This window comes from Rhinoraja longicauda, chromosome 5, assembly GCF_053455715.1.
Source record: "Rhinoraja longicauda isolate Sanriku21f chromosome 5, sRhiLon1.1, whole genome shotgun sequence".
NCBI lineage: Eukaryota > Metazoa > Chordata > Chondrichthyes > Rajiformes > Arhynchobatidae > Rhinoraja > Rhinoraja longicauda.
Window position 1 is genome coordinate 25,508,598 of NC_135957.1, and position 22,199 is coordinate 25,530,796.

The following is a 22,199-nucleotide window of genomic DNA, read 5'->3' on the forward strand; positions in this document are numbered from 1 at the left end:
CAAGCAAACCACAAAGTATTCGAGGTACCCGTGGGTATTAGTGGGTTTGTAGTAGATGTCAGTACATCGTCTGTCCCCTGTGATGGAGATAGATTGAGAAAGGAGAGTGAGATGTCGGGAAAAGTCCAAGTGAATCTGAGCGCAGGGTGGAAATCAGCAGTAAAATTAATCAAATTAATAAATTTTGCATGGGTACAGGAGGCTACCCCGATATAATGTCAGTGTTATTTTTGTTTTTTGCCTCCATCACAGTGAGGGGGTGTTTGGAGTCGCTGTGATGGATGTTTGTGTTGGGGTTGTGTGTCTTGTGTTTTTTTGTATTGCTGGCAAATTAATTTCGTTCGGTAAAACGAATGACAATAAAAGCTATTCTGTATTCTGTTCTGTAGCGGAGAAAGAGTTGGGAATGGTGCCAGGGTACTTTTGCATCAAAGAGTGTTCCATCTACCCAACAAAAACTAACATAGTTGGGAAACTATGGATGGAGGGTGTGGAGGGGAGATCACTAGAGGTGATTTGATTAGTGAGGTCTGAGAGATGGTGACTTGTGATAGTCTGTGGGGTCATGGTCAAAGGATAGGTATGAGGTGTCTGAGAGTTGATGCCTGGCGTTAGCGTGGTAGAGGTCAGATTGCCAGAATGCAACAGCATCTCCCATGTCAACGGGTTTGATGACATTATTGGGATTGTTACTGAATGAACGGAGAGTTCTGCATTCAGAGGGGGTGTTTTTGGACTTATCGAGTCCACATCGCAAGATTAGAAATTGTTCAGCCAGAGCTGAACACACTTCTCGGCATCTGCATACAATCTGCATACAGCATACGCTTCTTGTGCGTGGTGGTGGAAAGATTGGTGGAAACAGGGCCGTGAGATGAACGCTCTTTCCTTGACACTGATATTGGACTGAGGAAGAGGAATTGAGAAGTCAAGATGGTTGATGTCATGGTAGCAGTTGGAAATTAAAAGGTTCAGAGAAGGCAGGGAGTTATTTTTCCATTGACTCTGCCTCCAGATCTATTTCTCTGGCAGGGTGTCCTCCCCTGGTGATGACCCCATGCCCCATCTCCAACATTCCTCTTCCACTCACAGATTACTCACCTGTCCCATGTTGCACCACCTGCCTGTTCCAGGTGTAGAAGAATTTATACTTGTCATTTTGCCTTCTCCTTCACCTCAACCCACAAAACTTGAGTGGAAGTACAAGGACGGCAAGGTGGCGCAGCAGTAGAGTTGCTGATTTCAAGTGCCAGAGACCTGGGTTCGTTCCTGACTCCAGGTGCTGTCTGTACAGAGTTTGTATGTTCTCTCCGTGACCGCGTGGATTTTCTCTGGATGCTCCGGCTTCCTCTCACACACCAAACATGTAGAGGTTTGTAAGTTAATTGGCTTTGGTAAATATTGTAAATTGTCCCTAGTGTGTAGGAAAGTGCTAGTGTACAGGGATCGCTGGTTGGCGTGGACTTGGAGCCAAAGGGCCTGTTTCCGCACTGTATCTCTAAACTTAACTATAAAAAACAACATCCCCAATCCTGAGAGATTGCCTAAGCAGATACAAAATGACATTGTCTTGTGTAATATCTTCTATTTCAGATGAATTGGACTGAGAACACCTTTCTACTTGTTACTTTGTCCTTTCCAGTTTCCCCCTCTCTATTGTTAGATACAACCTAATTACTGGGTTAATTTGTGAACACGTAGGATGCCCAATGCAGCTGTTTGAATTTGTATAGATACATACAGGTCGCCTTGTAATTTTTCTTTTGAATCTTTAACACTGACCTGTGATTAGTTCACTTAGCAGATATCAGGAAGTAAATTTAATCTCTGCAGGCCAACTTTTCACTTTGAGAGGCTGCTGATACCTGGCCAGGCTCATTTCACAACACAAGGTCTGGCATGTTCCCTTCTCAGGTTGGACTATCCACGTACTGTATTCACCCGTCTTAGATACACCTCGCACCGTTTTTTGCTAGGTGCTCTTATTTTGCATCCCACATCCCAAAGAGATGCTGGTTTGCGGGTTAATTGGTTAAACCACCCTCAGAAAACGTGAATGGTAAGAGAATCTAGGTGGAGTTGGTGGGCATGTGAGGGAGAATGTGAATGTGCTACAGGGAAATAAGTGAGGGAATGGGATTGGTCTGAGATAAACTTGATAAGCTCGAAGGCTCCAATGTTATAAAAGAAATTAAGAATTTTTGGGTAGGTCATTGTTATTTGACATGTGCCCATTCTGTTAAATTGTTTTTTCCTGATTCAGGAGGTTAGCCAAATGCTGTTCTCTTTCTCTTTCACCATCTGTCTACTATTTCCTTTTCTGGTAAGTAATATCAGTCCTAACCTTTCTATTAAAAGAGGACCCCATGTAATTGAAGACCACCCTAAATAAAAGTGTTTTTTTTAATGATATGATGCAGATACTCATTGCAAGTTTGTTTTCATACCTGTAGCAATTGCTGCCAGAATGTAAGGATGAGTAGTTAGCCCTGTGTACATGCTTTGTTATTCAATAAGAACATAGCTGATATTTTACTAATGGTGACATTTTCCTGCTGCTATACTAACTGTATATTGCTTGATTCCTTTACATGTAAAAATCAATTGATTTTTTTGGGGTCATTTTTGTTGTTCTTTGTATCTCATTTGCTTTTTTTTCCTTTGCAGAACATTTTTTACTGATGTTCTTTTTAATGCGTTGATGTCCCTATATTTTTATACGATAAGTAAAGCTGCTACCTTTCAGGATGTATGAATTTTAAATAGCAATTCTATTTAAACATCTCCCAATGATCCATGGTAATTGTGTGACAGTCTCACCATTGACATTGAGTGTGTATCTAGAATATCAGTCAACTAATCTGTTGTCTTAACCTAATATTCTGATCCTTCTAAAGCTCAGCAAATGCAAAGCACTGTAAGTGTACATCACCCTCTATTTTCCTTAATACACCATCTGGGGTACTCAAATCTCATGCTCTAGTTACTCCAGAATATGCAGATATAAACATTTCTTAAATCTTAAAACGTCAATTTGTAAAAACCTATTTAGTTACATATCCAAGCCAACAGCTTTAAAAAGCTTGGTATAATGAGACTTGCCAAATGCAAGTGTACTAAAATTTAAGCTTTAATGAGCTTGAACCAAATGCCTTTGGAATTTCTTTTTTGAACTCTTTTTAAATCTTATGTGCACGTGGTCAAGCATTTCCTATACTGAACCAAATTTTATCAGACTTCATGCCTAAATGGTATGAGAATACATAACTTTTACATGTTAAATGGTGATTTTTTTCCTGAGCATTTAAATGCATATTTTATCGAGGCAACATAAAATACTGCTGCATAGCTGACTTTTCTGAGGAGTTAAATGGAGACACAAGAAACTGCAGATGCTCGAAGTTTGTACAAAACACAAAAGGGCTGGAGGAACTCAGCAGGTCAGGCAGCATCTGAAGCTAAAATGGACAATGTTTTGGGTTATGACTCTTCTTCAGACTGATTGGAGTATGTGCTCAAAGCTGGAAGAGAGAAGCAAAGATGGGACAAAACCTAGCAAGAAATAGGTGGCTATGGATGAAGTTGGGAGGGGATGGGTGGGGGTGATTCCAACCGCAGGAGATGTAACACTTTTCCCTACACCACCTCTCTCACTCTCATCCAGGGATCCCAGCAACTCTTCTAGGTGAGAAAGAGGTTCACGTGCACCTCTTCAAACCCCACCTTCTACATTTGCTGCTCCTGAAGCGGCCTCCTTTATATTGGCGAGGCAAGTGTATATACGATCTTTTTTTGTCTAAAAAGAGGTTAATGCCAGCCACAGTTTGGACTGTAAGATGGGACTACAGGGTTACTGAAGCCAGTGTGACTCTTAATCAAGAGTTCAAACAGACTTTCTACTTGGGAGAGTTGTTTTCTTACCTCTGAAATCAAGTAAGGATTACACAAAGCTGTGAGAGGTGAGGGAAGCACCTCTCAGTCAATTTATTATGAGCCTGCCGACTCTTTCCTAAAATGTTCGTTGCCCTTGCCCTGGCAAGAGTCATGGAGTATAGAAACAAGTCCTTCAGCCCATTGCATCCGCACCAACAAACCCGCATATCTTTGAATGCTGGGAGGAACGAGGGTGGGACCCACGTGGTTGTAGGGCTGCCTGTTGTACAAACTCCATACTGAACCTGTATGATGTTGCATGAATAACAAAAGTTATTTAACTTCAAATCTAGTTTAGTGACCATCGATGATGCAACGTTACAGATAAAGCCACAGTTCCCGAACAAGTGCCATCTTTTGAAGTCTTGCAAGTACCGCATGTATGGGCTTTTTAGGTATAATGTCAGGGGCTGGTAGTCAGTTTCTATGGTCACAGGCTTGCCATAGATGTATTTGGAATTTGGCTTGCTGACACGACCTGAGCGTGTTCTGTTCTAGAGGTGTTTCCCTCACCTCTCACAGCTTTGTGTAATCCTTGCTCTCAGTGGTGTTCAAAGGCAGCTTCGCCACAGGCATAGGCACCTGAACCTGAAGCTGCTCAGTGTCCATTATTTCTTGTCCTTCTCTTGTGAGAACGTTATATTCTTTTGACCCAAGTTCAGTATCCTGGTGATCAGTGTCAGTGTCACATGGATTTAGCTGTGCTGGGGCAGGCTCGACAACAGGCAAAATGTGTCTGCGATTCCTCCTGTACAGCTGGCCTTCTGAGTGAGTAAGGTAAGACCTGGGCTCCTGGCATATTTCCTTTACCATGCCAGTCCAGTTGTAACCTTATGGGGTCTGTAACCTGACAACCTGCCCTTCCATCAAAGGCTGAAGTGGTTGGCTTGATTGGCCATAGCACTTGTGAAAACGTGTCCAACATAGCTGACCTGGTTCAGCCGGAACTTGCATTTGAGAGGATTGAGCCTCAAGTTCACCTCTCGGGCACGGTTGAGCACTTTTTTCAAATTGGTGTCGTGCTCTTCCACATTTTTACCCCCAATGATTATGTCGTCGACTATGATCACACAGGGATATCCAGCAAAACTCTGCTCCATGGAGCATTGGAACACTTCACTGGCAGAGATGAGTTCGAATGGCATCCTTAAAAACCTGTAGCGACCAAAAGAAGTGCCAAAAGTGGTTAGCATTGAAAATGTGTGGTCAAGTGAAATCTGCCAAAAGTTCTTAGCATCTAAGACAGAAAACACCATTGCTGCATGACTACTCCCACAGGTGTTGCAGTTGGCAATATACTGTGCCCCAGTTTTTTCTGACTGTTTTTCATTTTTATCTCGGGCTTTTGTTTTCTCATGAACCTAGCCCTGGACTGCATCGACATTTGTGACAGTGCTGTAGAGAAGCCAGTTTTGTTGTGCTCTTCAGTCATCTCATGAATTTGACAGATGGAGACAGCCTTAACTAATGTCAAATTACTATCACGCAGTAGCACCTTTCACAAATTGTCATTATTGATACCACAGACCAGTCTATCTCTAATAAGCTCCTCATAGAGATCTCCAAATTTACAGCATTTTGCTTCAATCCTTAAAGCACTGACATATGATTCAATTGTCTCACCAGCCTTTTGATTCCATGTGTTGAACTTGTGCCTTTCCATAATAAGATTGGTCTGAGGGTTGCATATCTCCCAAAATTTCCTCTTTAGGCATTCAGGATCTTCTTTGGATTCATTTTTCGCCGATGTTACCTTCAACGATGAGTGGAATGCATCCGCCATGTTGAGTGTTATCTGCTAGCTACCGCTTCTAACAGGCTTAGTCAATTGTCCTCGCTTGAAAAAAAACACGGACAAAAAACACAGTCCGTGAAAGTTCCGGAATGAAACTTCTGACACCAAATCCCAATTGCATCTATGGCAAGCCAATGACCATAGAAATGGACCACCAGCCCCTGGTCACTACACTAAAAAAGCCCATACATGTAGCACCAGCAAAACTTCAAAGGATGATGTTAAGACTTCAAAAGTACAGCATCACCCTCATTTACAAATGTGGAAAACAAATGCACCTGGCAGACACTCCATCTCGAGCTCCCAGGAGTTCCACAGTTCAGCATGCTGATGAGGACAGTTTTAACGTCATGACAGTCAACTACATCTCCTCTTCTCGTGTTAAAGAGACACACAGCAGATGACACAACCCTGCAGACACTCAGCACTATCATTAGACATGGTGGCCCAGCAAACACCGCATGCTTCCACATGCTGTTCACCCTTATTTTCCTTTCAGAGATGAGCTAACTATTGAAGACGGGGTCATCATGAAGGGTCACAAAGCAGTCATTCCTTTCCCACTACAAAAGGAGTACATCAGCATTAAGCACAGAGGGCATCCTGGTGCAGACGCTACTATAAGGAGAGCAAAAGGCATAGTTTTCTGGCCTACAATGACAGACAACATCAACAAGGAGTTACTGTCATGTTCTGTGTGTAACAGCACAAAGTCACACCAGCACAAAGAACCACTCCTGCTGCATCCAGTTCCAGACCTGCCTTGGTCGACGGTGGCAACAGACATCTTTGAATGGCACAGTCAGCAATATTTGGTGCTAGTGGACTCATATTCCGGCAAGTATGAGATTGACCTGCTTCGTGACGCAACTTCAGCAAGTCATCTTAAAACTTAAGAGACACTTTTCAGTTCATGGAGCACCCCACACCAAAGCCAGGCAGTTCACAAGCCAGTGCTTTAAAGACTTCACTACACAGTGGGACTTCACTCATGTTACCAGCAGCCCAGAGTATCCCACTTCTGACACCATGTATGATGTTGCAAGAATAAACAATTATTTAACTTCAAATCTAGTTTAATGACCATCGAGAATGCAACGCTGCAAAGCCGCAGTTCCAGAACAAGTGCCTCCCGCCGGAACCTCCCCCGGGTAACACTCATGCGTCAGATAACTTCCTCCAGGAACGGTGTCTGCAAACACCCGTGAATATAGTGACTGATCTACAGAACCTGTCACTGGAGCCCTGAGTGGCACCACTCTGCCAACGTGGGCGGTTTCACAAGTCATAAAGTTTGCATTCCAAAATCCCAGTAACAAATTTTAAAAATGCAAGCTGGCTATTCAATACAAGATCAAGTGAGGGGTGCTGCACTCTCCAGAGTGTTGGGTTGCAGTTGCATTCTTTTCTGCTCTCCAAAAGGTTTCCCAGTTAATAGTCACTGCTGAGCCTCCATCATCAAACCACCTTATCAGTTTATAATCTCCGCACTTTATTGGATTTGGCTATACACACAAATGGTTGTAGCGCTCCCTACGTTAGACGGGCGAGTGCGCTGCAAAGAGCGTCGGCCATGCGTGGAGGGTGCGAAAGGCGCCATGGCAACACAAGCACACGACTTCCTCCGGCTCATTTTCCCGACGGCTCGCTCGCCTTTCTCGCAACCCCCCGCCGAGTCCCTAGAACAAAAACTACGGGGGAAAAGGGAGAAGCAGCCTGCAAAAAAAACAAACAAGCCACAGGCGGGCTCGAGTAGAGTAGGCGCCCCCCCCCCACACACACACACAACCACCCTTCCTCTCCCCCCCCCCCACACACACACACCCTCCCCACACACACACACCCTCCCCCCACACACACACACACTCCCCCAACAAAGCTCGAGGCGGTTGAGGAGCAGGCGCGCGGGGAGGGGGTTGACTGGCACCTGCCGATGCGGCGCGAGGGGACGTGTGTGTGGCGCGTGGCGGGAGATGGCGAGCGCGCGAGCCGGGTGGCGACGGTGCGAGGGGGTGTGGTGGTGCGGGTGTTGACGGTGCAAGCGTGTGGGGGGGGGCTTGACGGTACGAGAGGATGGTGCCGGTACGAGGGTGTGTGTGTGTGTGTATGGTGGTGATGACGGTTCGGGGAGGGTGCCGGTACGAGGGGATGTGTGTGTGTGGACGGTTTGAGGGGGGGGTGACGGTGCGAGTGGGGGTGATGACGGTGCGAGGGGGTGTGATGACGGTTCGGGGTGGGTGCCGGTACGAGGGGATGTGTGTGTGTGTGTGTGATGACGGTTTGGGGTGGGGGGTGACTGTGTGTGGGGGTGATGACGGTGCGAGGGGGTGTGTGGGGGTGATGACGGTGCGAGGGGGTGTGTGGGGGTGGATGTAACGGTGAGATTGCAGCGTGAACCGGTGTATGTGGGGGGAGGGGCCAGAGCGTGGGAGAGGGGAGAATAGAATTGACGTCAATCAGCTGACCCCCCCCCCCCCATATTAAAAGCCGTGGCGCAGTCGCTTTCCCTCTCCGTCTCCCGATCGCGCGTGTAGCGGGTAGGTCGGTCGGGGGGATAACGCGCTCGGTCGCCCTAAGGGGGTGGGAAGGGTGGATCAATAGTCCCCTCCTCCCTCCATCCCTCAGGTCCGAGAAGAGGCGGTTGATGCTGCGGAGGGAGTCCGAGAGATAGCGAGGACGTGCGCGGTGATTACGGTGGTGGGAGGAAGGGTGGGATGGATGGATGGAGGGAGGGAAGGAGGGAAAGAGGCTCCGCTCTCTATTGTGTGCCGATCCCGACCGAGCTTTGAGGAAGATATCGGCGGGAGGTTTACGTTTACTCTGGCCCCGGCACCGGCCGACTCTCCTCATCCCGCTGCGGCCGACCTGTTGTATTGCTCGGCGGGCACCCGAGCACCGACAGGTGCCGTCTGCTTACTCTCCGACTCCTCATCCCGCCCATGTTGAACGCCGGCGGCTACCCTTCACCTTGAAGTCGATGACTGATGTGGTTACGACTTTCCCTTCTCCCGGAGCATCGTCTGGTTCCCGGTTAATCAGAAAATGGCCGGTGTGCCGGAGCTTGGGCGGGGAGCTCGTTCGGCACCGAGTCAAAATGGAGGCGAGCAATGGCGGGTCGTAGACGGTAGAGGACGATGCAATTGACACATCCCTGGTGGTCGCGCCGTTGTTCAGCCATGGGTCTGGGTGGCGGGTGGGATATTCGTTAACATTTACCCATCTCCATTCATCTCACCGCCCCCCCCCCCCCCCCCCCCCCCAATTTGTCTTGGCTTCATTCTTCTCCCTCTCCTTTGTAAGATTGATCAGGTTCGTGGGTAATATCGTCCACCAAACGCCATGGGCAAAGAAAAGATCCATATCAACATCGTCGTGATTGGGCATGTAGATTCTGGCAAGTCAACCACGACTGGGCACCTGATCTACAAATGTGGTGGCATCGACAAGAGGACCATCGAGAAGTTTGAGAAGGAAGCTGCTGAGGTGAGAACAACGTGGAGACCAAATGTCCGTGCCTGTTAATGTTACTTTGAAAACCTAAAGTGCATAATTTTGGAGGCTAATTAACGATTTTTTATCGTGATATTGACTTTAAACCTTCCTCTTCCCCCACCCCCTCATTCTTGTTTTTACTTTGCGTGAAGTTTCTTTTGCGCCGGGAGAATGCGATATTAATGTTTAAATTTGAAGAATTTTGCAGATTTTATCATCTTCAGTTAAATTTGAGCCTGTCAATTTCCTTTCCCCCATTGCTATTGAACTAGGTGTTAATATATATCCATTGTGTTCTGGACAGAAAGCTAATAACTTTGTAGTATATAATGTTTTGTGGTTATCTTCAAAATTGGTATTATTTGTTCAAATGCACTGAATTAAATACTTTGAATTTTAAATCTATTATAATTGGATTAAGTATTGCAGTTCAATTTGTGGCTGATAATACATATATACTGAAAGGGTCAAAATCATCATTAGTCTAGTGTGAGTGGTGAATTGAGTTTTTGTACCAGCATTTTACCGTTGATGACCTGTTCGAGCAATTGCCTTTGAAAAGAAATGCTTGGATTAAAACAAAATGCTGTAGTAGGTTGAACTTCCAAAGGTAATAATTAGGTTGGGGGAGGGGGGAGGGGGTGATTGGCTATTGCCATTGGTGTGGATTTAAGGTCATTTCGTTTGCATTTTATCTGAGCAAACATGGAATAAATTGGTTTCCTTTAACAGAAAAGGCATAATGTTAGTTCCATCAAATTGGTCTCTTTTAAAAAAAAAAAACCTTTGTTATGGGCACCAGTAGATACCATTGTGCCAGCTGGTGCTGAGTAAGTGACCTCCACATGCAGAGATTTTGAAGATGTAAAAACATATTGAATGCCAATTGTAATAGCATTATTTGTAAGGTCACAATTTGTTATAGCACTTGTTCTTATCACATGTATGCTGAGGCTGTTCTTAAGTAATGAACACAAATGCACCACAAATTGTTTGAAGTCCACTTTGTTGTTCAGTTTGAATGATTTTCAGTGTAAGTACTGCAAAGCCCCATTCAAACAATACGGATGACACACATGGTTTTATAAATTGGTGACTTTATTTTAAATTAAATTCACACACAGTAAAACCAGAACTTACTAACTAAAGTATAAGAAACCTATGAAATGAGAGCAAGAGCAAGCTGATTAAAATTGTGGCCACAACATTAGTTTCCTGTCTGATCCCCCATAATACGCAATTCCTTTTTAGACCAGAAATCTATCAGAAATGTGTGTATAGGCCTCCACGATTGACATAGAGGTTACAATCTAGATTTGCAGCCTAATATATAGACAGCTATATATAGATACCATCACAAAGGTGGTGCAGAAGTGGTTCTTTTTTCTTAAAAGTTTACAGAAACATATGCCAGCAAATACTTTGAACTTCTACAGAAAGTGTCCTGAGGGGTTACAATATGGCCTGTAATAGCAATTCCAACACATGAGTGCAAGAGGCTGAAGAGTGGTGGACACAGCCTTGTCAATCACAGGCACATTCCACCCCACTTCAAGAAGGTGGCATTAACATCAAGGATCTCTATCATCCATGCTATGCCCTCTTGCTGCTAACACTGGGCAGGAGGTACAGACGTGCACCACAAAGTTAAGATCTTAAGTTAACCTGCACAACCCTAATCCTACATTAGCGGAGGAACATTACAGGCATCTTCTTGCACTGCCATGGACTTGTTTTATAGTTTTTTTTAACAGCCTTTTTATTATTGTCTTGGGTATTTTTTTTGTATGGTGTTTGTATCTAACTGCCACTGCTACAAACAAGATGTTGATTGTTCCTTGCTATACTCGTGCATGTGACAGTAAATACTTAAATAAATTATGTAAAGATGTGGAAGAAAGATAGTACTGGAGTAACTCAGCATGTCAGGCAGCATCTCTGGAGAATATAGATAGGGGGCATTTCAGTTTGGGATCCTTGTTCAGACCCTAAAATATGTGTTATCGCATTTACCTGATGCATGTAAATAGTGTAGCCCAGTGATTTGCTTACTGTGCTTGAAGGGAGAACAATGGGCTGTGGCCTCAGCATGTGATATATTAGGAGAATTACATGGTTGTCTAATTGCAAACATGCATGTTGCTTCAAAACAAAACACCCAATTTTAATTTGGGATTATGTTGTCATGCAATTCAGCCTTTCCTATAATATAGTTGCACTATTAATTGCATTTTACTCTTCTAGATGGGCAAAGGTTCTTTCAAGTATGCCTGGGTGTTGGATAAGTTGAAGGCTGAACGTGAACGTGGTATTACTATTGATATTTCTCTCTGGAAATTTGAAACCAGCAAGTATTATATTACCATAATTGATGCCCCAGGGCATCGAGATTTCATTAAGAACATGATTACAGGTACTTCACAGGTGGGTATGTGCTAAGTTGAGAGTTGCCATGTGTCACTTTTTTAAAACCCTGACAATTAGTGAACAAGGACATCTTTATTTTTTTATTTGTAGGCTGACTGTGCTGTACTGATTGTTGCTGCTGGAGTAGGTGAGTTTGAGGCTGGCATATCCAAGAATGGCCAGACACGGGAGCATGCCTTGCTGGCTTACACTCTGGGTGTGAAGCAGCTGATTGTTGGAGTAAATAAGATGGATTCTACTGAGCCACCATTCAACCAAAAGAGATATGAGGAAATCGTCAAGGAAGTCAGTACCTACATCAAGAAAATTGGTTACAATCCGGATACTGTGGCATTTGTACCAATCTCTGGCTGGCATGGTGACAACATGTTGGAGCCTAGTTCTAATGTAAGTAACTTCAAAGACGACTGAATCTTTTGATGCAAACAAAATGGCAAATTCACATCAGTTTAATGTTACTAATATTATCCTCCATTCAGCAATCTTGAACTAGAATATAAGTAATAGGAGCAAAAATGTACCTCTGTTCTCCCATTCACAGACCTCCCAACCCTTCCGAATTTGGCGGAAAGTTTCCGCTTTCTTCATTTCCACCGTTCCGATTTGCCTCACATTTTTTCACAAAACAGTCGGTAATAGCAATTTGTCAATTCGACCGCTAGATGTCGTTGGGGGTTCTGCGAGAAATCCCCCCGCCCTGGAAATCTCCCCGAAAATGTGGCACCTAGGCTGGGCAAGTCAGCCAATCTCGACCTCATCAGGACTTCCATGGTTGAATTTGCAACCTGCAGCCGGGGCTCTAGAACTCCAGCCCAGCTGCAGCCAGCACATCTATCTATCCCCACAGCCGTCTTCCTTGGCTGGCTGGATAAACCAGCAAAGCTCTGGAACCAAGAGTGCTAGAAAATCAGTGGTGGAACTGTAATGAGTAAATATTAAATTTAAGTGCAAGATTCTCTAACTATATTAATTAAGATGGGGTTAAAATATAAAACACAGCAGAAAAGCCAATTACCACCTTTGTGGGCTGATTATCAATTAATGTGCGAATTAACTTCAACAAATACTCCCGTATGCTTAGTCGAGTCACATATATCAACTCTTTCTTCATAACTTAGTCATACATTTTATGACCATTGTTCTTTTATTCAATACCAAGAGACTTGGGATGTATAAGGAAAAAGCAAAATAGAAAAAACAAAACAAAACAAATTTGCCTTTGTGCTGCAAATAGTATCTCTGTTCAAGAACCTTTCTATAAATAGCAGAATATACTCATGATAGGCCTGACATTGTACATGTAGTCCAAGAACTACAGACTGTTGGAAATAATAGGCATTTTTCACACATGAATGTAGCGCTGTGCATTTGGCGTGCATACCTTTTTTTGCTGAAAAGTTGCATTACGTGCCATAATTATGAATTTTGATGTAAAATTCTGAATTTTGGGTATCAAAATTATGAATTTGTAAAATCAAATGTTGGGAGGTCTGCATACAGTTAAACCATGGCTAGTCTATGACTTTATTGCCACTTTCCTGCATTAACGCAAATAGAAGAGCAACAATCTTATTAAATGGTGGAATGTGCTTGAGAGGACAGGTGGCTACTCCTAAATGTGCAACCCTACATCAACGTTAGACTTGATTCCTTTATCTATTGATCTATTCCAAATGTGCTGAGTTACTGAGCCTCTGCTGCCTCGAGAATTCCAAAAATTCAGTGCACATTTCAAGAAACTACTGTCATGAATGGCTGATACATTGGAGACAATCTGGTGAACCTTCGTTGCATTTTTATTGTTCTACAGTTATTGGGAATGGATCTGTGCATGGTATTTGGGTTCTTGTCGTGCCTGAGACTTGGATAACACTTCTTTTCCTTTAAATATTATTTTTAACTTCTTGACATCATGACTGGAGGTGCAGGCTTGTTTTTTTTTTTGTCTTGTCAACTCTTGGAAAAATAGAGGACATTCCATGAACTGCATTTCAATCAATAAGGAAAAAAACTTTATTACACAGATGACTTGGTTCAAAGGTTGGAAGATCAATCGTAAGGAGGGTAATGCTAATGGAGTTACTCTTTTGGAAGGTCTGGATTCTATCCTGCCGCCACAAAGACCAACAGAAAAACCTCTTCGTCTCCCACTTCAAGATGTCTACAAAATTGGTGGTAAGTATCAGTTTTCATCTTGGAACAATGGCAAAGGAAGAGAAACTCAGTGTGGATTTTGCTTTTACAAAAAATAGTGACATAAAATCCATCCTTGGAGAGCCAGAAAGCTAATAGTCAGCAAACTAATAATACAAAAAAGGCCCTTGGGGATAGTTGATTGGTCAGAAATTGTATCCGCGTTGTCCTGTGTGTGTGGGGGGGGTTCGGACAAAGTGAGGGGTGATGGTGGAAAAGGTGATAGAGAATAGCAATTTTGTTTTGGACAAAACTATCAAGTCATCTAATTTGTCAACACTTCATAACTAGTTACTTAAGACATTTGGATAGTGTTCACTTTTGTATGTAGTGCATTAAACCTTGGTCTTGCTGGATACTGGTCTGGGTTGAAAACTTGGAATGCTAACTTTTTTTTCTGCAGGTATTGGTACTGTACCAGTGGGTCGTGTTGAAACTGGGGTTTTGAAACCTGGAATGGTAGTTACATTTGCACCTGTTAACGTCACAACAGAAGTTAAGTCTGTTGAAATGCATCATGAAGCCCTCTCTGAAGCTCTGCCTGGTGACAACGTTGGGTTCAATGTTAAAAATGTGTCTGTAAAAGATGTCCGTCGTGGCAATGTTGCTGGTGACAGCAAGAATGATCCACCAATGGAAGCTGCCAATTTCACTTCACAGGTCAGTTTTGCATTAGTATTTGTATTTTTTGGTACTGTTTATGAATTATTAGGATTCTTGGTTCTTATAAATTAACATTGTAGCTTCAGTTTGTTTCCTAAAAGATTATAATAGTTTGGAATCCAAAGATTTAACCTGCATTCCTAGGAAGAATTCCAGTAATTTTATTCTGTTTGATACAGGTAATTATCTTGAACCACCCAGGGCAGATTGCCTCTGGCTATGCTCCTGTCTTGGATTGCCATACTGCTCACATTGCTTGCAAGTTTGCCGAGTTAAAGGAGAAGATTGACCGTAGGTCTGGGAAGAAACTAGAAGATAACCCCAAGTTCCTGAAGTCTGGGGATGCTGCCATTGTTGAAATGATTCCAGGCAAGCCCATGTGTGTTGAGAGCTTCTCTGAATACCCACCTCTGGGTAAGTTCAATCACTACTTGGATGAATTCCACTAGGTTAATTCCCGGAATGGCGGGACTGTCGTATGTTGAAAGGCTGGAGCGATTGGGCTTGTAGACACTGGAATTTAGAAGGATGAGGGGGGATCTTATTGAAACATATAAGATAATTAGGGGATTGGACACATTAGAGGCAGGAAACATGTTCCCAATGTTGGGGGAGTCCAGAACAAGAGGCCACAGTTTAAGAATAAGGGGTAGGCCATTTAGAATGGAGATGAGGAAGAACTTTTTCAGTCAGAGAGTGGTGAAGGTGTGGAATTCTCTGCCTCAGAAGGCAGTGGAGGCCAGTTCGTTGGATGCTTTCAAGAGAGAGCTGGATAGAGCTCTTAAGGATAGCGGAGTGAGGGGGTATGGGGAGAAGGCAGGAACGGGGTACTGATTGAGAGTGATCAGCCATGATCGCATTGAATGGCGGTGCTGGCTCGAAGGGCTGCATGGCCTACTCCTGCACCTATTGTCCATTGTCTATAATTGATTTTTCACTAGTCTCATGTGCTACAGTACAAAATTATACTTAGCAAATACTTTTCAAATATTGCAGGTCGTTTTGCAGTCCGTGACATGAGGCAAACTGTGGCTGTTGGAGTCATCAAGGCTGTTGAGAGGAAGGCTGCTGGTGCTGGCAAAATCACCAAGTCTGCCCAGAAGGCTCAGAAAAGCAGATGAATTTTACATCTGTCAGCTGCCGCTTCAGTCTCCACATTTGGAGGCCCTGTTTTAGAATGGATGATCACAGTTTACCATTTAAGCTCCATTATTATAAAAGACTGGTTAATGATCAAAATGCATCGTAAATACTTCAGAAGGAAAGGATTGTGGACCATTTCATTACTCTGTTGTAGCAGTTTTTTAAGTTGGTTTTAAAAACTACTTTTAAATAGAAACCAATGTCTTGGCCAGCAATTTGGTCACAGAAATTAAAATTGTTAACAAAAACAGAATCTCTTCTTTCTCAGAATATTCAAGGATTTTTTTTGCCACTTGCAATCTAAAACTACTGTTGGCTTTACTCTGAAGTGAAAGAACAGGAGTAAGCTATTCAAGCCAGAATATATACAGACAGTTTGGCCATATACATTAGTTTGCCTTTGTTCCATTCCATACTACTTGACATCATTACCAAAAATATAGAAATTCAATTTGTAACAAAGCATTAATCCTAAAAAAGGATTTTATTGCTAAATCTAATATTTCAGTTATCGAAGTGCATGAGATTAGTTTGCTGAAAAACAATAAATAAATGCTTGTTGCATTGTTTGTGGGATAACCTTATCTTGGGTTGTTTTGTTTTTACAAAATATAATGTGGACCTTGGTTGCTTTAAGCTTACCAGTTTCTGATCAGCTGATTCCTTGGTTTTTATAATTGGATGGCCATACAAAGAAAGTGGATAATACAAATTTTATTTATAGTGAAAAGACGAAGTACTGGAGTTGAGCACTATACCTGCCCCTATGTCATTTAATTTTTTTAAATCTGTGACAAATGTAATCCTGAACCTCAGTCCAGTTTGTTTCATCTTTCCTTTACGACAACATGAACCCTGACTGCAAATTAAACTTTGTTATTTGGTAATATGTGGACAAGTAACAAAGTACCCAACAAATGAACTATTCTAAAACGTCTACATGCTTTCCAAAATGTATCGCCAAGTAAAGAAATCTACCAAAAATCTGGTCTGTGTATACCCCTTCTCCCTCAACATAGTTGACTGTTGTCATCTTCAGGGCAATTAGGTTGAATAAGGAATATAAGCTTGACCCATCGTGTGAACACTTGTTTAGTTTTAGCTGAAACTGTGCTTTTATAGTTGTTGATATTTGTTATTGCAGTGTCAGTATGATGATCTGTGATTGACCGTTAGAACCTGTCTCCCTTTCTCTGCTGCCTGTCACGCACATTGTGTTGTGCCTGTTTGTGCAAAAGTTGCAAAGTAATTTAAGGTTCAGTGTTTAAATCTTTGTTTATCATTAAAAATCAAAAAGATATTCAACACAATCATCACTGCTGCTTGCTCTCATGGTACCTTTTGTAATATTTCATGTTATTGTATCAAGATAACAAGTTGTCTGGGATTTTGCAGCTGAAAACATAGCTTGAAAAGCTTTTTTCCAATTTATATCCTTAATAATTATGGTTTCTGTGGCTCCTGTTATTCTTACTATGATTGCAGCTCTCCATGGTCCCCTAAATCCTGCTTTTTTTTTTGTCTTCCGGGATCTAGATTAACCATGAGCTTCCTACACTGAATAGAAAGCAGCATGTAATCTGAGTTGCATTCTAGTTAGGATGATACCTATTTCTGATCTCAAACCACTGGTAGTGTTACCATTGACAGTCTTGTTTTAACTATTGCCCACGAGAGGAACTGAATGCAAGTTTGGTGCAAAGGTCATTGTGTCGTACTGGAATCCTTTTAATGCAGTTACTGGAGGCGCAAGCATGTTGGTACAGCTCCTCCAGTCCCCCTGGTCATAACCTGCTCCCAGGGTTTTCCAACTCTTGATTATAATGCAGACTTGGCCCCTTTTGACTTCTTGCTACTGTTTCTAGTGAATTTACAGTATACATTAGATTTTGGGGATAGGACTAGCATCTTGTACTCAAAAGTCCTGTGTTCTGTTGGGGGCCTGCAACCTCCAGTAAAATTGAATGGCATTTGATCAATACTTTGGGCCAATTGCTCAATCATGGGACAGTGTGACTGAAAATGGGATCCTGCAGATCCAGTCCATGCTATATTAAGTATTGAGAAAACCAGTGGAGAGAAAAACATGACCATATTGCCAATCTACCTATTGACAACTGCATCTACCTGGAATGTAGAGTGAGTTTGGACATAAAGGAAGTCGTTGGTTGGTTATGCTTGGTGCAAAAGGTAATCTGGGCTTCAGTTACCTCCAATTACCCCAAGCCACTCTGTTGAATGAATGGATAAGTTTATTGGCCAAGTATGCATATACAAGGAATGTGCCTTGGTGCTCTGCTCACAAATGACACCCCAGACATACAGTTAACAATTAAGAATAAAGCATAACCACACCAAAACAATAAGGATACAACACTACTGTCTAAACATGTGGGTGAAAATAAACCAGAGCAAAAAAGAGACTACAGATTTTGGTTATTGAGTAGAACTATCACTCGTGGGGAAAAAAGCTGTTTTTATGTCTGGCTGTGGCTGCTTTGACAGTCAGGAGTCGCCTTCCAGAGGGAAGTGCTTCGAAGAGTTTGTGGGCAGGGTGAGGGGTCATAGATGATCTTGCCCGCTCGCTTTCTGGCCCTTGCAGTGTTCAATTTGTCGATGGGGGGATGGTTGCAGCCAACAACCTCAACTGTGCGAACGATCCGTTGCAGCCTCCAGATGTCGTGCTTGGTGGCTGAGCCAAACCAGACCATGATGGAGAAGGTGAGGACGGACTCAATGATAGCAGTATAGAATTGGACCATCATTGCCTGTGGCAGATTGTGTTTCTTCAGCTGCCGCAGGAAGTATATCCTCTGTTGGGCCTTTTTGACGAGTCGATGGTGGCCGCCCATTTAAGGTCCCTGGAGATGATGGTTCCAAGGAACTTAAATGACTCCACAGATGTGACTATGGTGTTGATGGTGAGTGGGGGGAGGGGAGGGGGATCTCTTCGAAAGTCTACAATTAGTTCCACTGTCTTGAGAGCATTGAGCTCCAGGTTGTTGCGATGGCACCAGGACGCCAGCTGTGTCACCCCCTCTGTAGGCAGCTTCCACCCCATCCTGGATCAGTCCAATCAGGGTAGTGTCATCCGCAAACTTGAGTTTGACAGGAGAGTCTGTGGAGGTCTAGTCGTTGGTGTAGAGAAAGTAAAGGAGAGGGGAGAGTACGCAGCCTTGCGGAGCTCCTATGCTGAGGGTCTGCGGGTCCGAGATGTGCTTTCCCAGCCTCACATGCAGCTTCCTGTCCGTCAGGAAGTTGATGATCCACTGACAGAGGGGTTCAGGCACAGTCAGCGGGGAGAGTTTGTAGTGTAGTAGCTCTGGCACAATGGTGTTAAAAGCAGAGCTAAAGTCCACAAACAGAATCCTGGCATAGGTCCCCTTGCAGTCTAGGTGCTGGAGGATGAAGTGCAGGCCCAGATTGACTGTCGTCCACCGATCTATTGGCCCTATATGCAAACTGCAGTTGGCCAACCTATTCCATCATAGTCAGAAGAGGGTATGTTTGATACAGTTTGGTTTGCTTTGACATTCATAATTAAGCTGTATTTGGTGGTACGTAGCAGAATGTATTCAACATTCAGTCTTGTACTGGGACATGATGAACAGTAGTTTAAATTCCATGTGGAATATTTTGGAGGACCAAGAACAACATTTGTGCTGCACGAGCGCTGGGGATGAAGTCTCCAAGAAGTGGTGAGCCAGTTTGCCTTGGTATTTTATTAAATATTATGGAGTCAATAATGACCAGAGACTCCAGACTTGCTGCTTTGTATTGGTTTTGACATCCTGTGCTAATTGTAGATGCTAATTGCCAAACTTCCTGTGCATTTCATTTCATGCTAGGGTAATTTTGTAGGCTGTGGTGATTTTGTAGACCATGCCAGTGTGTCAGCTGTTTCAACGAATCTGCCTTCTGCATCTCTTAAAAAGTCCATTAGCAAGATGAAGAGCTTTACCATTCAAGTCCTTGATGTAAACCTAGGGGACATCTTGCAGCTTTTTTGAAACTTCTTACCAAGCAATACATTCTGTCGAGTGGGGTATTTATTCACAAAATGCTGGAGTAACTCAGCAGGTCAGGCAGCATCTCAGGAGAAAAGGAATGGGTCTGAAGAAGGGTCTCGACCCGAAACGTCACCCATTCCTTCTCTCCTGAGATGCTGCCTGACCTGCTGAGTTACTCCAGCATTGTGTGAATAAATACCTTTGATTTGTACCCGCATCTGCAGTTATTTTCTTACACTGTCTAGTGGGGTGTTCTCGCAAATCAGCTTTTAGTTTACTGGCCCCCTTTTTCCACCCATTGCCCTAAATCCATCCTCATACACTCTGAGAAACAGGCGAGTCAATAAAAACCTGCAGAACCTGTTCATATTCAATAGAAGTACTGGACTTGCTATCTGAGAATAAGGTTCAAAATTACTGAGGACAGCCAAACTACAACCCATGTTACCCTCGGGCAATTCTTTGAATATACAGTGTTTGAGTTTAAAGCTTTAGACTTTGTATATTATTAGAAATAGAAAAAAATGGGAACAGATAGAATGTGATAACCTAAAATTATTTGAAACTTCATAGCCCTTCATATTGGGAAACAATCTCATACCTCTATAATGCACTGATATCTTTCCTCATTCTGAGGAAGCATTCATTCCTTACACTTCCGTCTTCACAATCTTGCAATGTCTTATGCAATTGCAAGCATCGTAATACCTACCTATTCACTCTCCCCTCCCATTACCCAAGGAACCAAATGTTCCTTCCAACTTTCACAAGTACCTCTGTTGATTTATTATACTGCATTTTCAGTGCGTGATTTCCACACTAACCTGTGGCCTTACCCTCTTTGACTGTTCCAATGAATCTCAATGTAATTTCAAGAAAAAGTACTTGCAACTCAGTCATTTATTTCTGCCTCCAGTCATCAGATGTAATAAAAAAAAGTCTTCAAGCTTCACTCTGGTATTCACTTTCCTTTAGTTTCTATGCTATTTCTTTTCACAATACAACTCAAACATGTTTATTTTCTAATTTATCTTGGCTCTGATGAAGTTGCCAGTCCTGCGTATTACCAACATTTTTTGCTGAAATATCAAGGCCAATATATCTGGAACACATTGGCATATTTGTTTAAGAATCTAGAGATAAAAGGATTAGAATTCTCCAAATGAGCAAAGTATTGTACATCCTAGCAAGACCACATTTTTATTTCAAGCCATTTGTAATAAATTGCTTCCTGTACCTGCTTGTAAACTTTCTGCATTTTAGAATCAGCACCCCAAGATATTTCTGTACACCAACATTGAAAGTATTCTGATTTTTTTTTTCTTACGCCAGTGTATAAATCTGTAATTCCAGAATTATGTTCTACATACCACCTTGCCTATTTAATTAATTGACCTATTTCTCTTTGACGACTGCATCTCCTCATGGTTCGCTTTCCCAGTTAGTTTTGCGCCATCAAAGAATTTGAATAGATTATTTTCACCTATGTCTGTAATGTGGTTTGTAACCTGAGTGAGCACGACTGATTCCTGTTGCACCCTACTAATAACAGTCTGCCAATCGAACGATTATCCTTTTATTACCATTCTGTTATATAATCACACTCATTCTGTTAGCCGTTATGTTATAACAATATTTTGTATAGAACAGTAACAAATATTCTTTAAAAATCTAAGAATGCATTTTTAGAATGAAAGCTGTGAAGAAGTGGGTGTGGTACAAGGCCTGACAAGTATTTGGTGGATACAGGTGAAGTTTTATTGGGGGATGGGTGGACATAGGCTAGAGATGAAAAGAAGGCTGATAAGGAGAGAAGAGTAGATTATGGAAGATGGGGAGGAGAAAGTGGTGCGATCTGACTGGAACACGGGGAAATGACGGGGTAGAAAGGGAGTGGTTGGATGGGTTACCCAAATTTCAATGTTTATACCATAGGGTTGAAGCTATGCAAACAGAATATGAGGTGCTGTTCCTTCGGTTTGTATGTGACCTCACTCTGGCAATAGAGGAGGCCCAGGACACAAAAGGTTGGTATGGGAATAGAAAGGAGAGAGAAAAAAGTTTTAACAACTGGGAACTTCAGACGGTCGATGCAGACTGTGTTTAGGATAACAGTAGACTAGTGTATGCTTGGTCTTGCCGATGTAAAGGAGGCCATATCAGGAACTCCGAATGCAGTAGATGAAGTTGAAGGAAGTGCACGTGAACCTATAAGGTTTCCTGGATGGATGTGAGGGAGGAGGTGTGACATCAGTAGTTGCAGGGGAAAGTACCTGGGGAGGGGATGGTTTGGATGGAAACGGATGAGCAAACCAAGGAGTTGCGGAGGGGTTAGTCTCCCTGGAAAGTGTAAAGGGATGGGGATGTGAAAAATAATGATGCAATCGTGTTGAAGGTAGCGGCAATATTGGAAAATTATATGTTGGATGTGGACACTGGTGGGGTGAAAGGTAAGAACTCTATCCTTGTTCCATCTTGGGGAGAAGGGAGTGGGAGCAGAACTGGGAGACACAGGGGATGCTGGTAAGGATTCCATCTACATC

General features: G+C 42.9%; 1 protein-coding gene across 5 annotated transcripts; it reads left to right on the forward strand.

Annotated features, from left to right (window-relative positions):
* The first annotated feature begins 7,675 nt into the window (after positions 1-7,675).
* On the forward strand, positions 7,676-16,982 carry LOC144593500 (elongation factor 1-alpha 1). 5 transcript variants are annotated; one of them, XM_078399166.1, is made up of 8 exons: positions 7,676-7,730; positions 9,029-9,211; positions 11,465-11,644; positions 11,738-12,034; positions 13,672-13,822; positions 14,244-14,500; positions 14,683-14,917; positions 15,500-16,982. In XM_078399166.1, exons 2-8 carry the CDS (start codon positions 9,068-9,070, stop codon positions 15,622-15,624), a joined length of 1,389 nt encoding a protein of 462 aa, XP_078255292.1. In that variant the 5' UTR covers positions 7,676-7,730; positions 9,029-9,067; the 3' UTR covers positions 15,625-16,982. The 5 variants fall into 5 exon arrangements, with proteins under 5 accessions (XP_078255292.1, XP_078255289.1, XP_078255290.1 ...); XM_078399163.1 differs by lacking the exon at positions 7,676-7,730 and adding an exon at positions 8,202-8,265; XM_078399164.1 differs by lacking the exon at positions 7,676-7,730 and adding an exon at positions 8,290-8,413.
* Positions 16,983-22,199: the final 5,217 nt, after the last annotated feature.

Excerpts from the sequence above, each read along its gene's own strand:
- LOC144593500 (XM_078399166.1), top strand. The coding sequence starts at position 9,068 with ATGGGCAAAGAAAAGATCCATATCAACATCGTCGTGATTGGGCATGTA. Across the intron at positions 9,212-11,464 it reads TTGAGAAGGAAGCTGCTGAG|ATGGGCAAAGGTTCTTTCAA; the intron begins GTGAGAACAACG and ends TTACTCTTCTAG. Across the intron at positions 13,823-14,243 it reads AGATGTCTACAAAATTGGTG|GTATTGGTACTGTACCAGTG; the intron begins GTAAGTATCAGT and ends TTTTTTCTGCAG.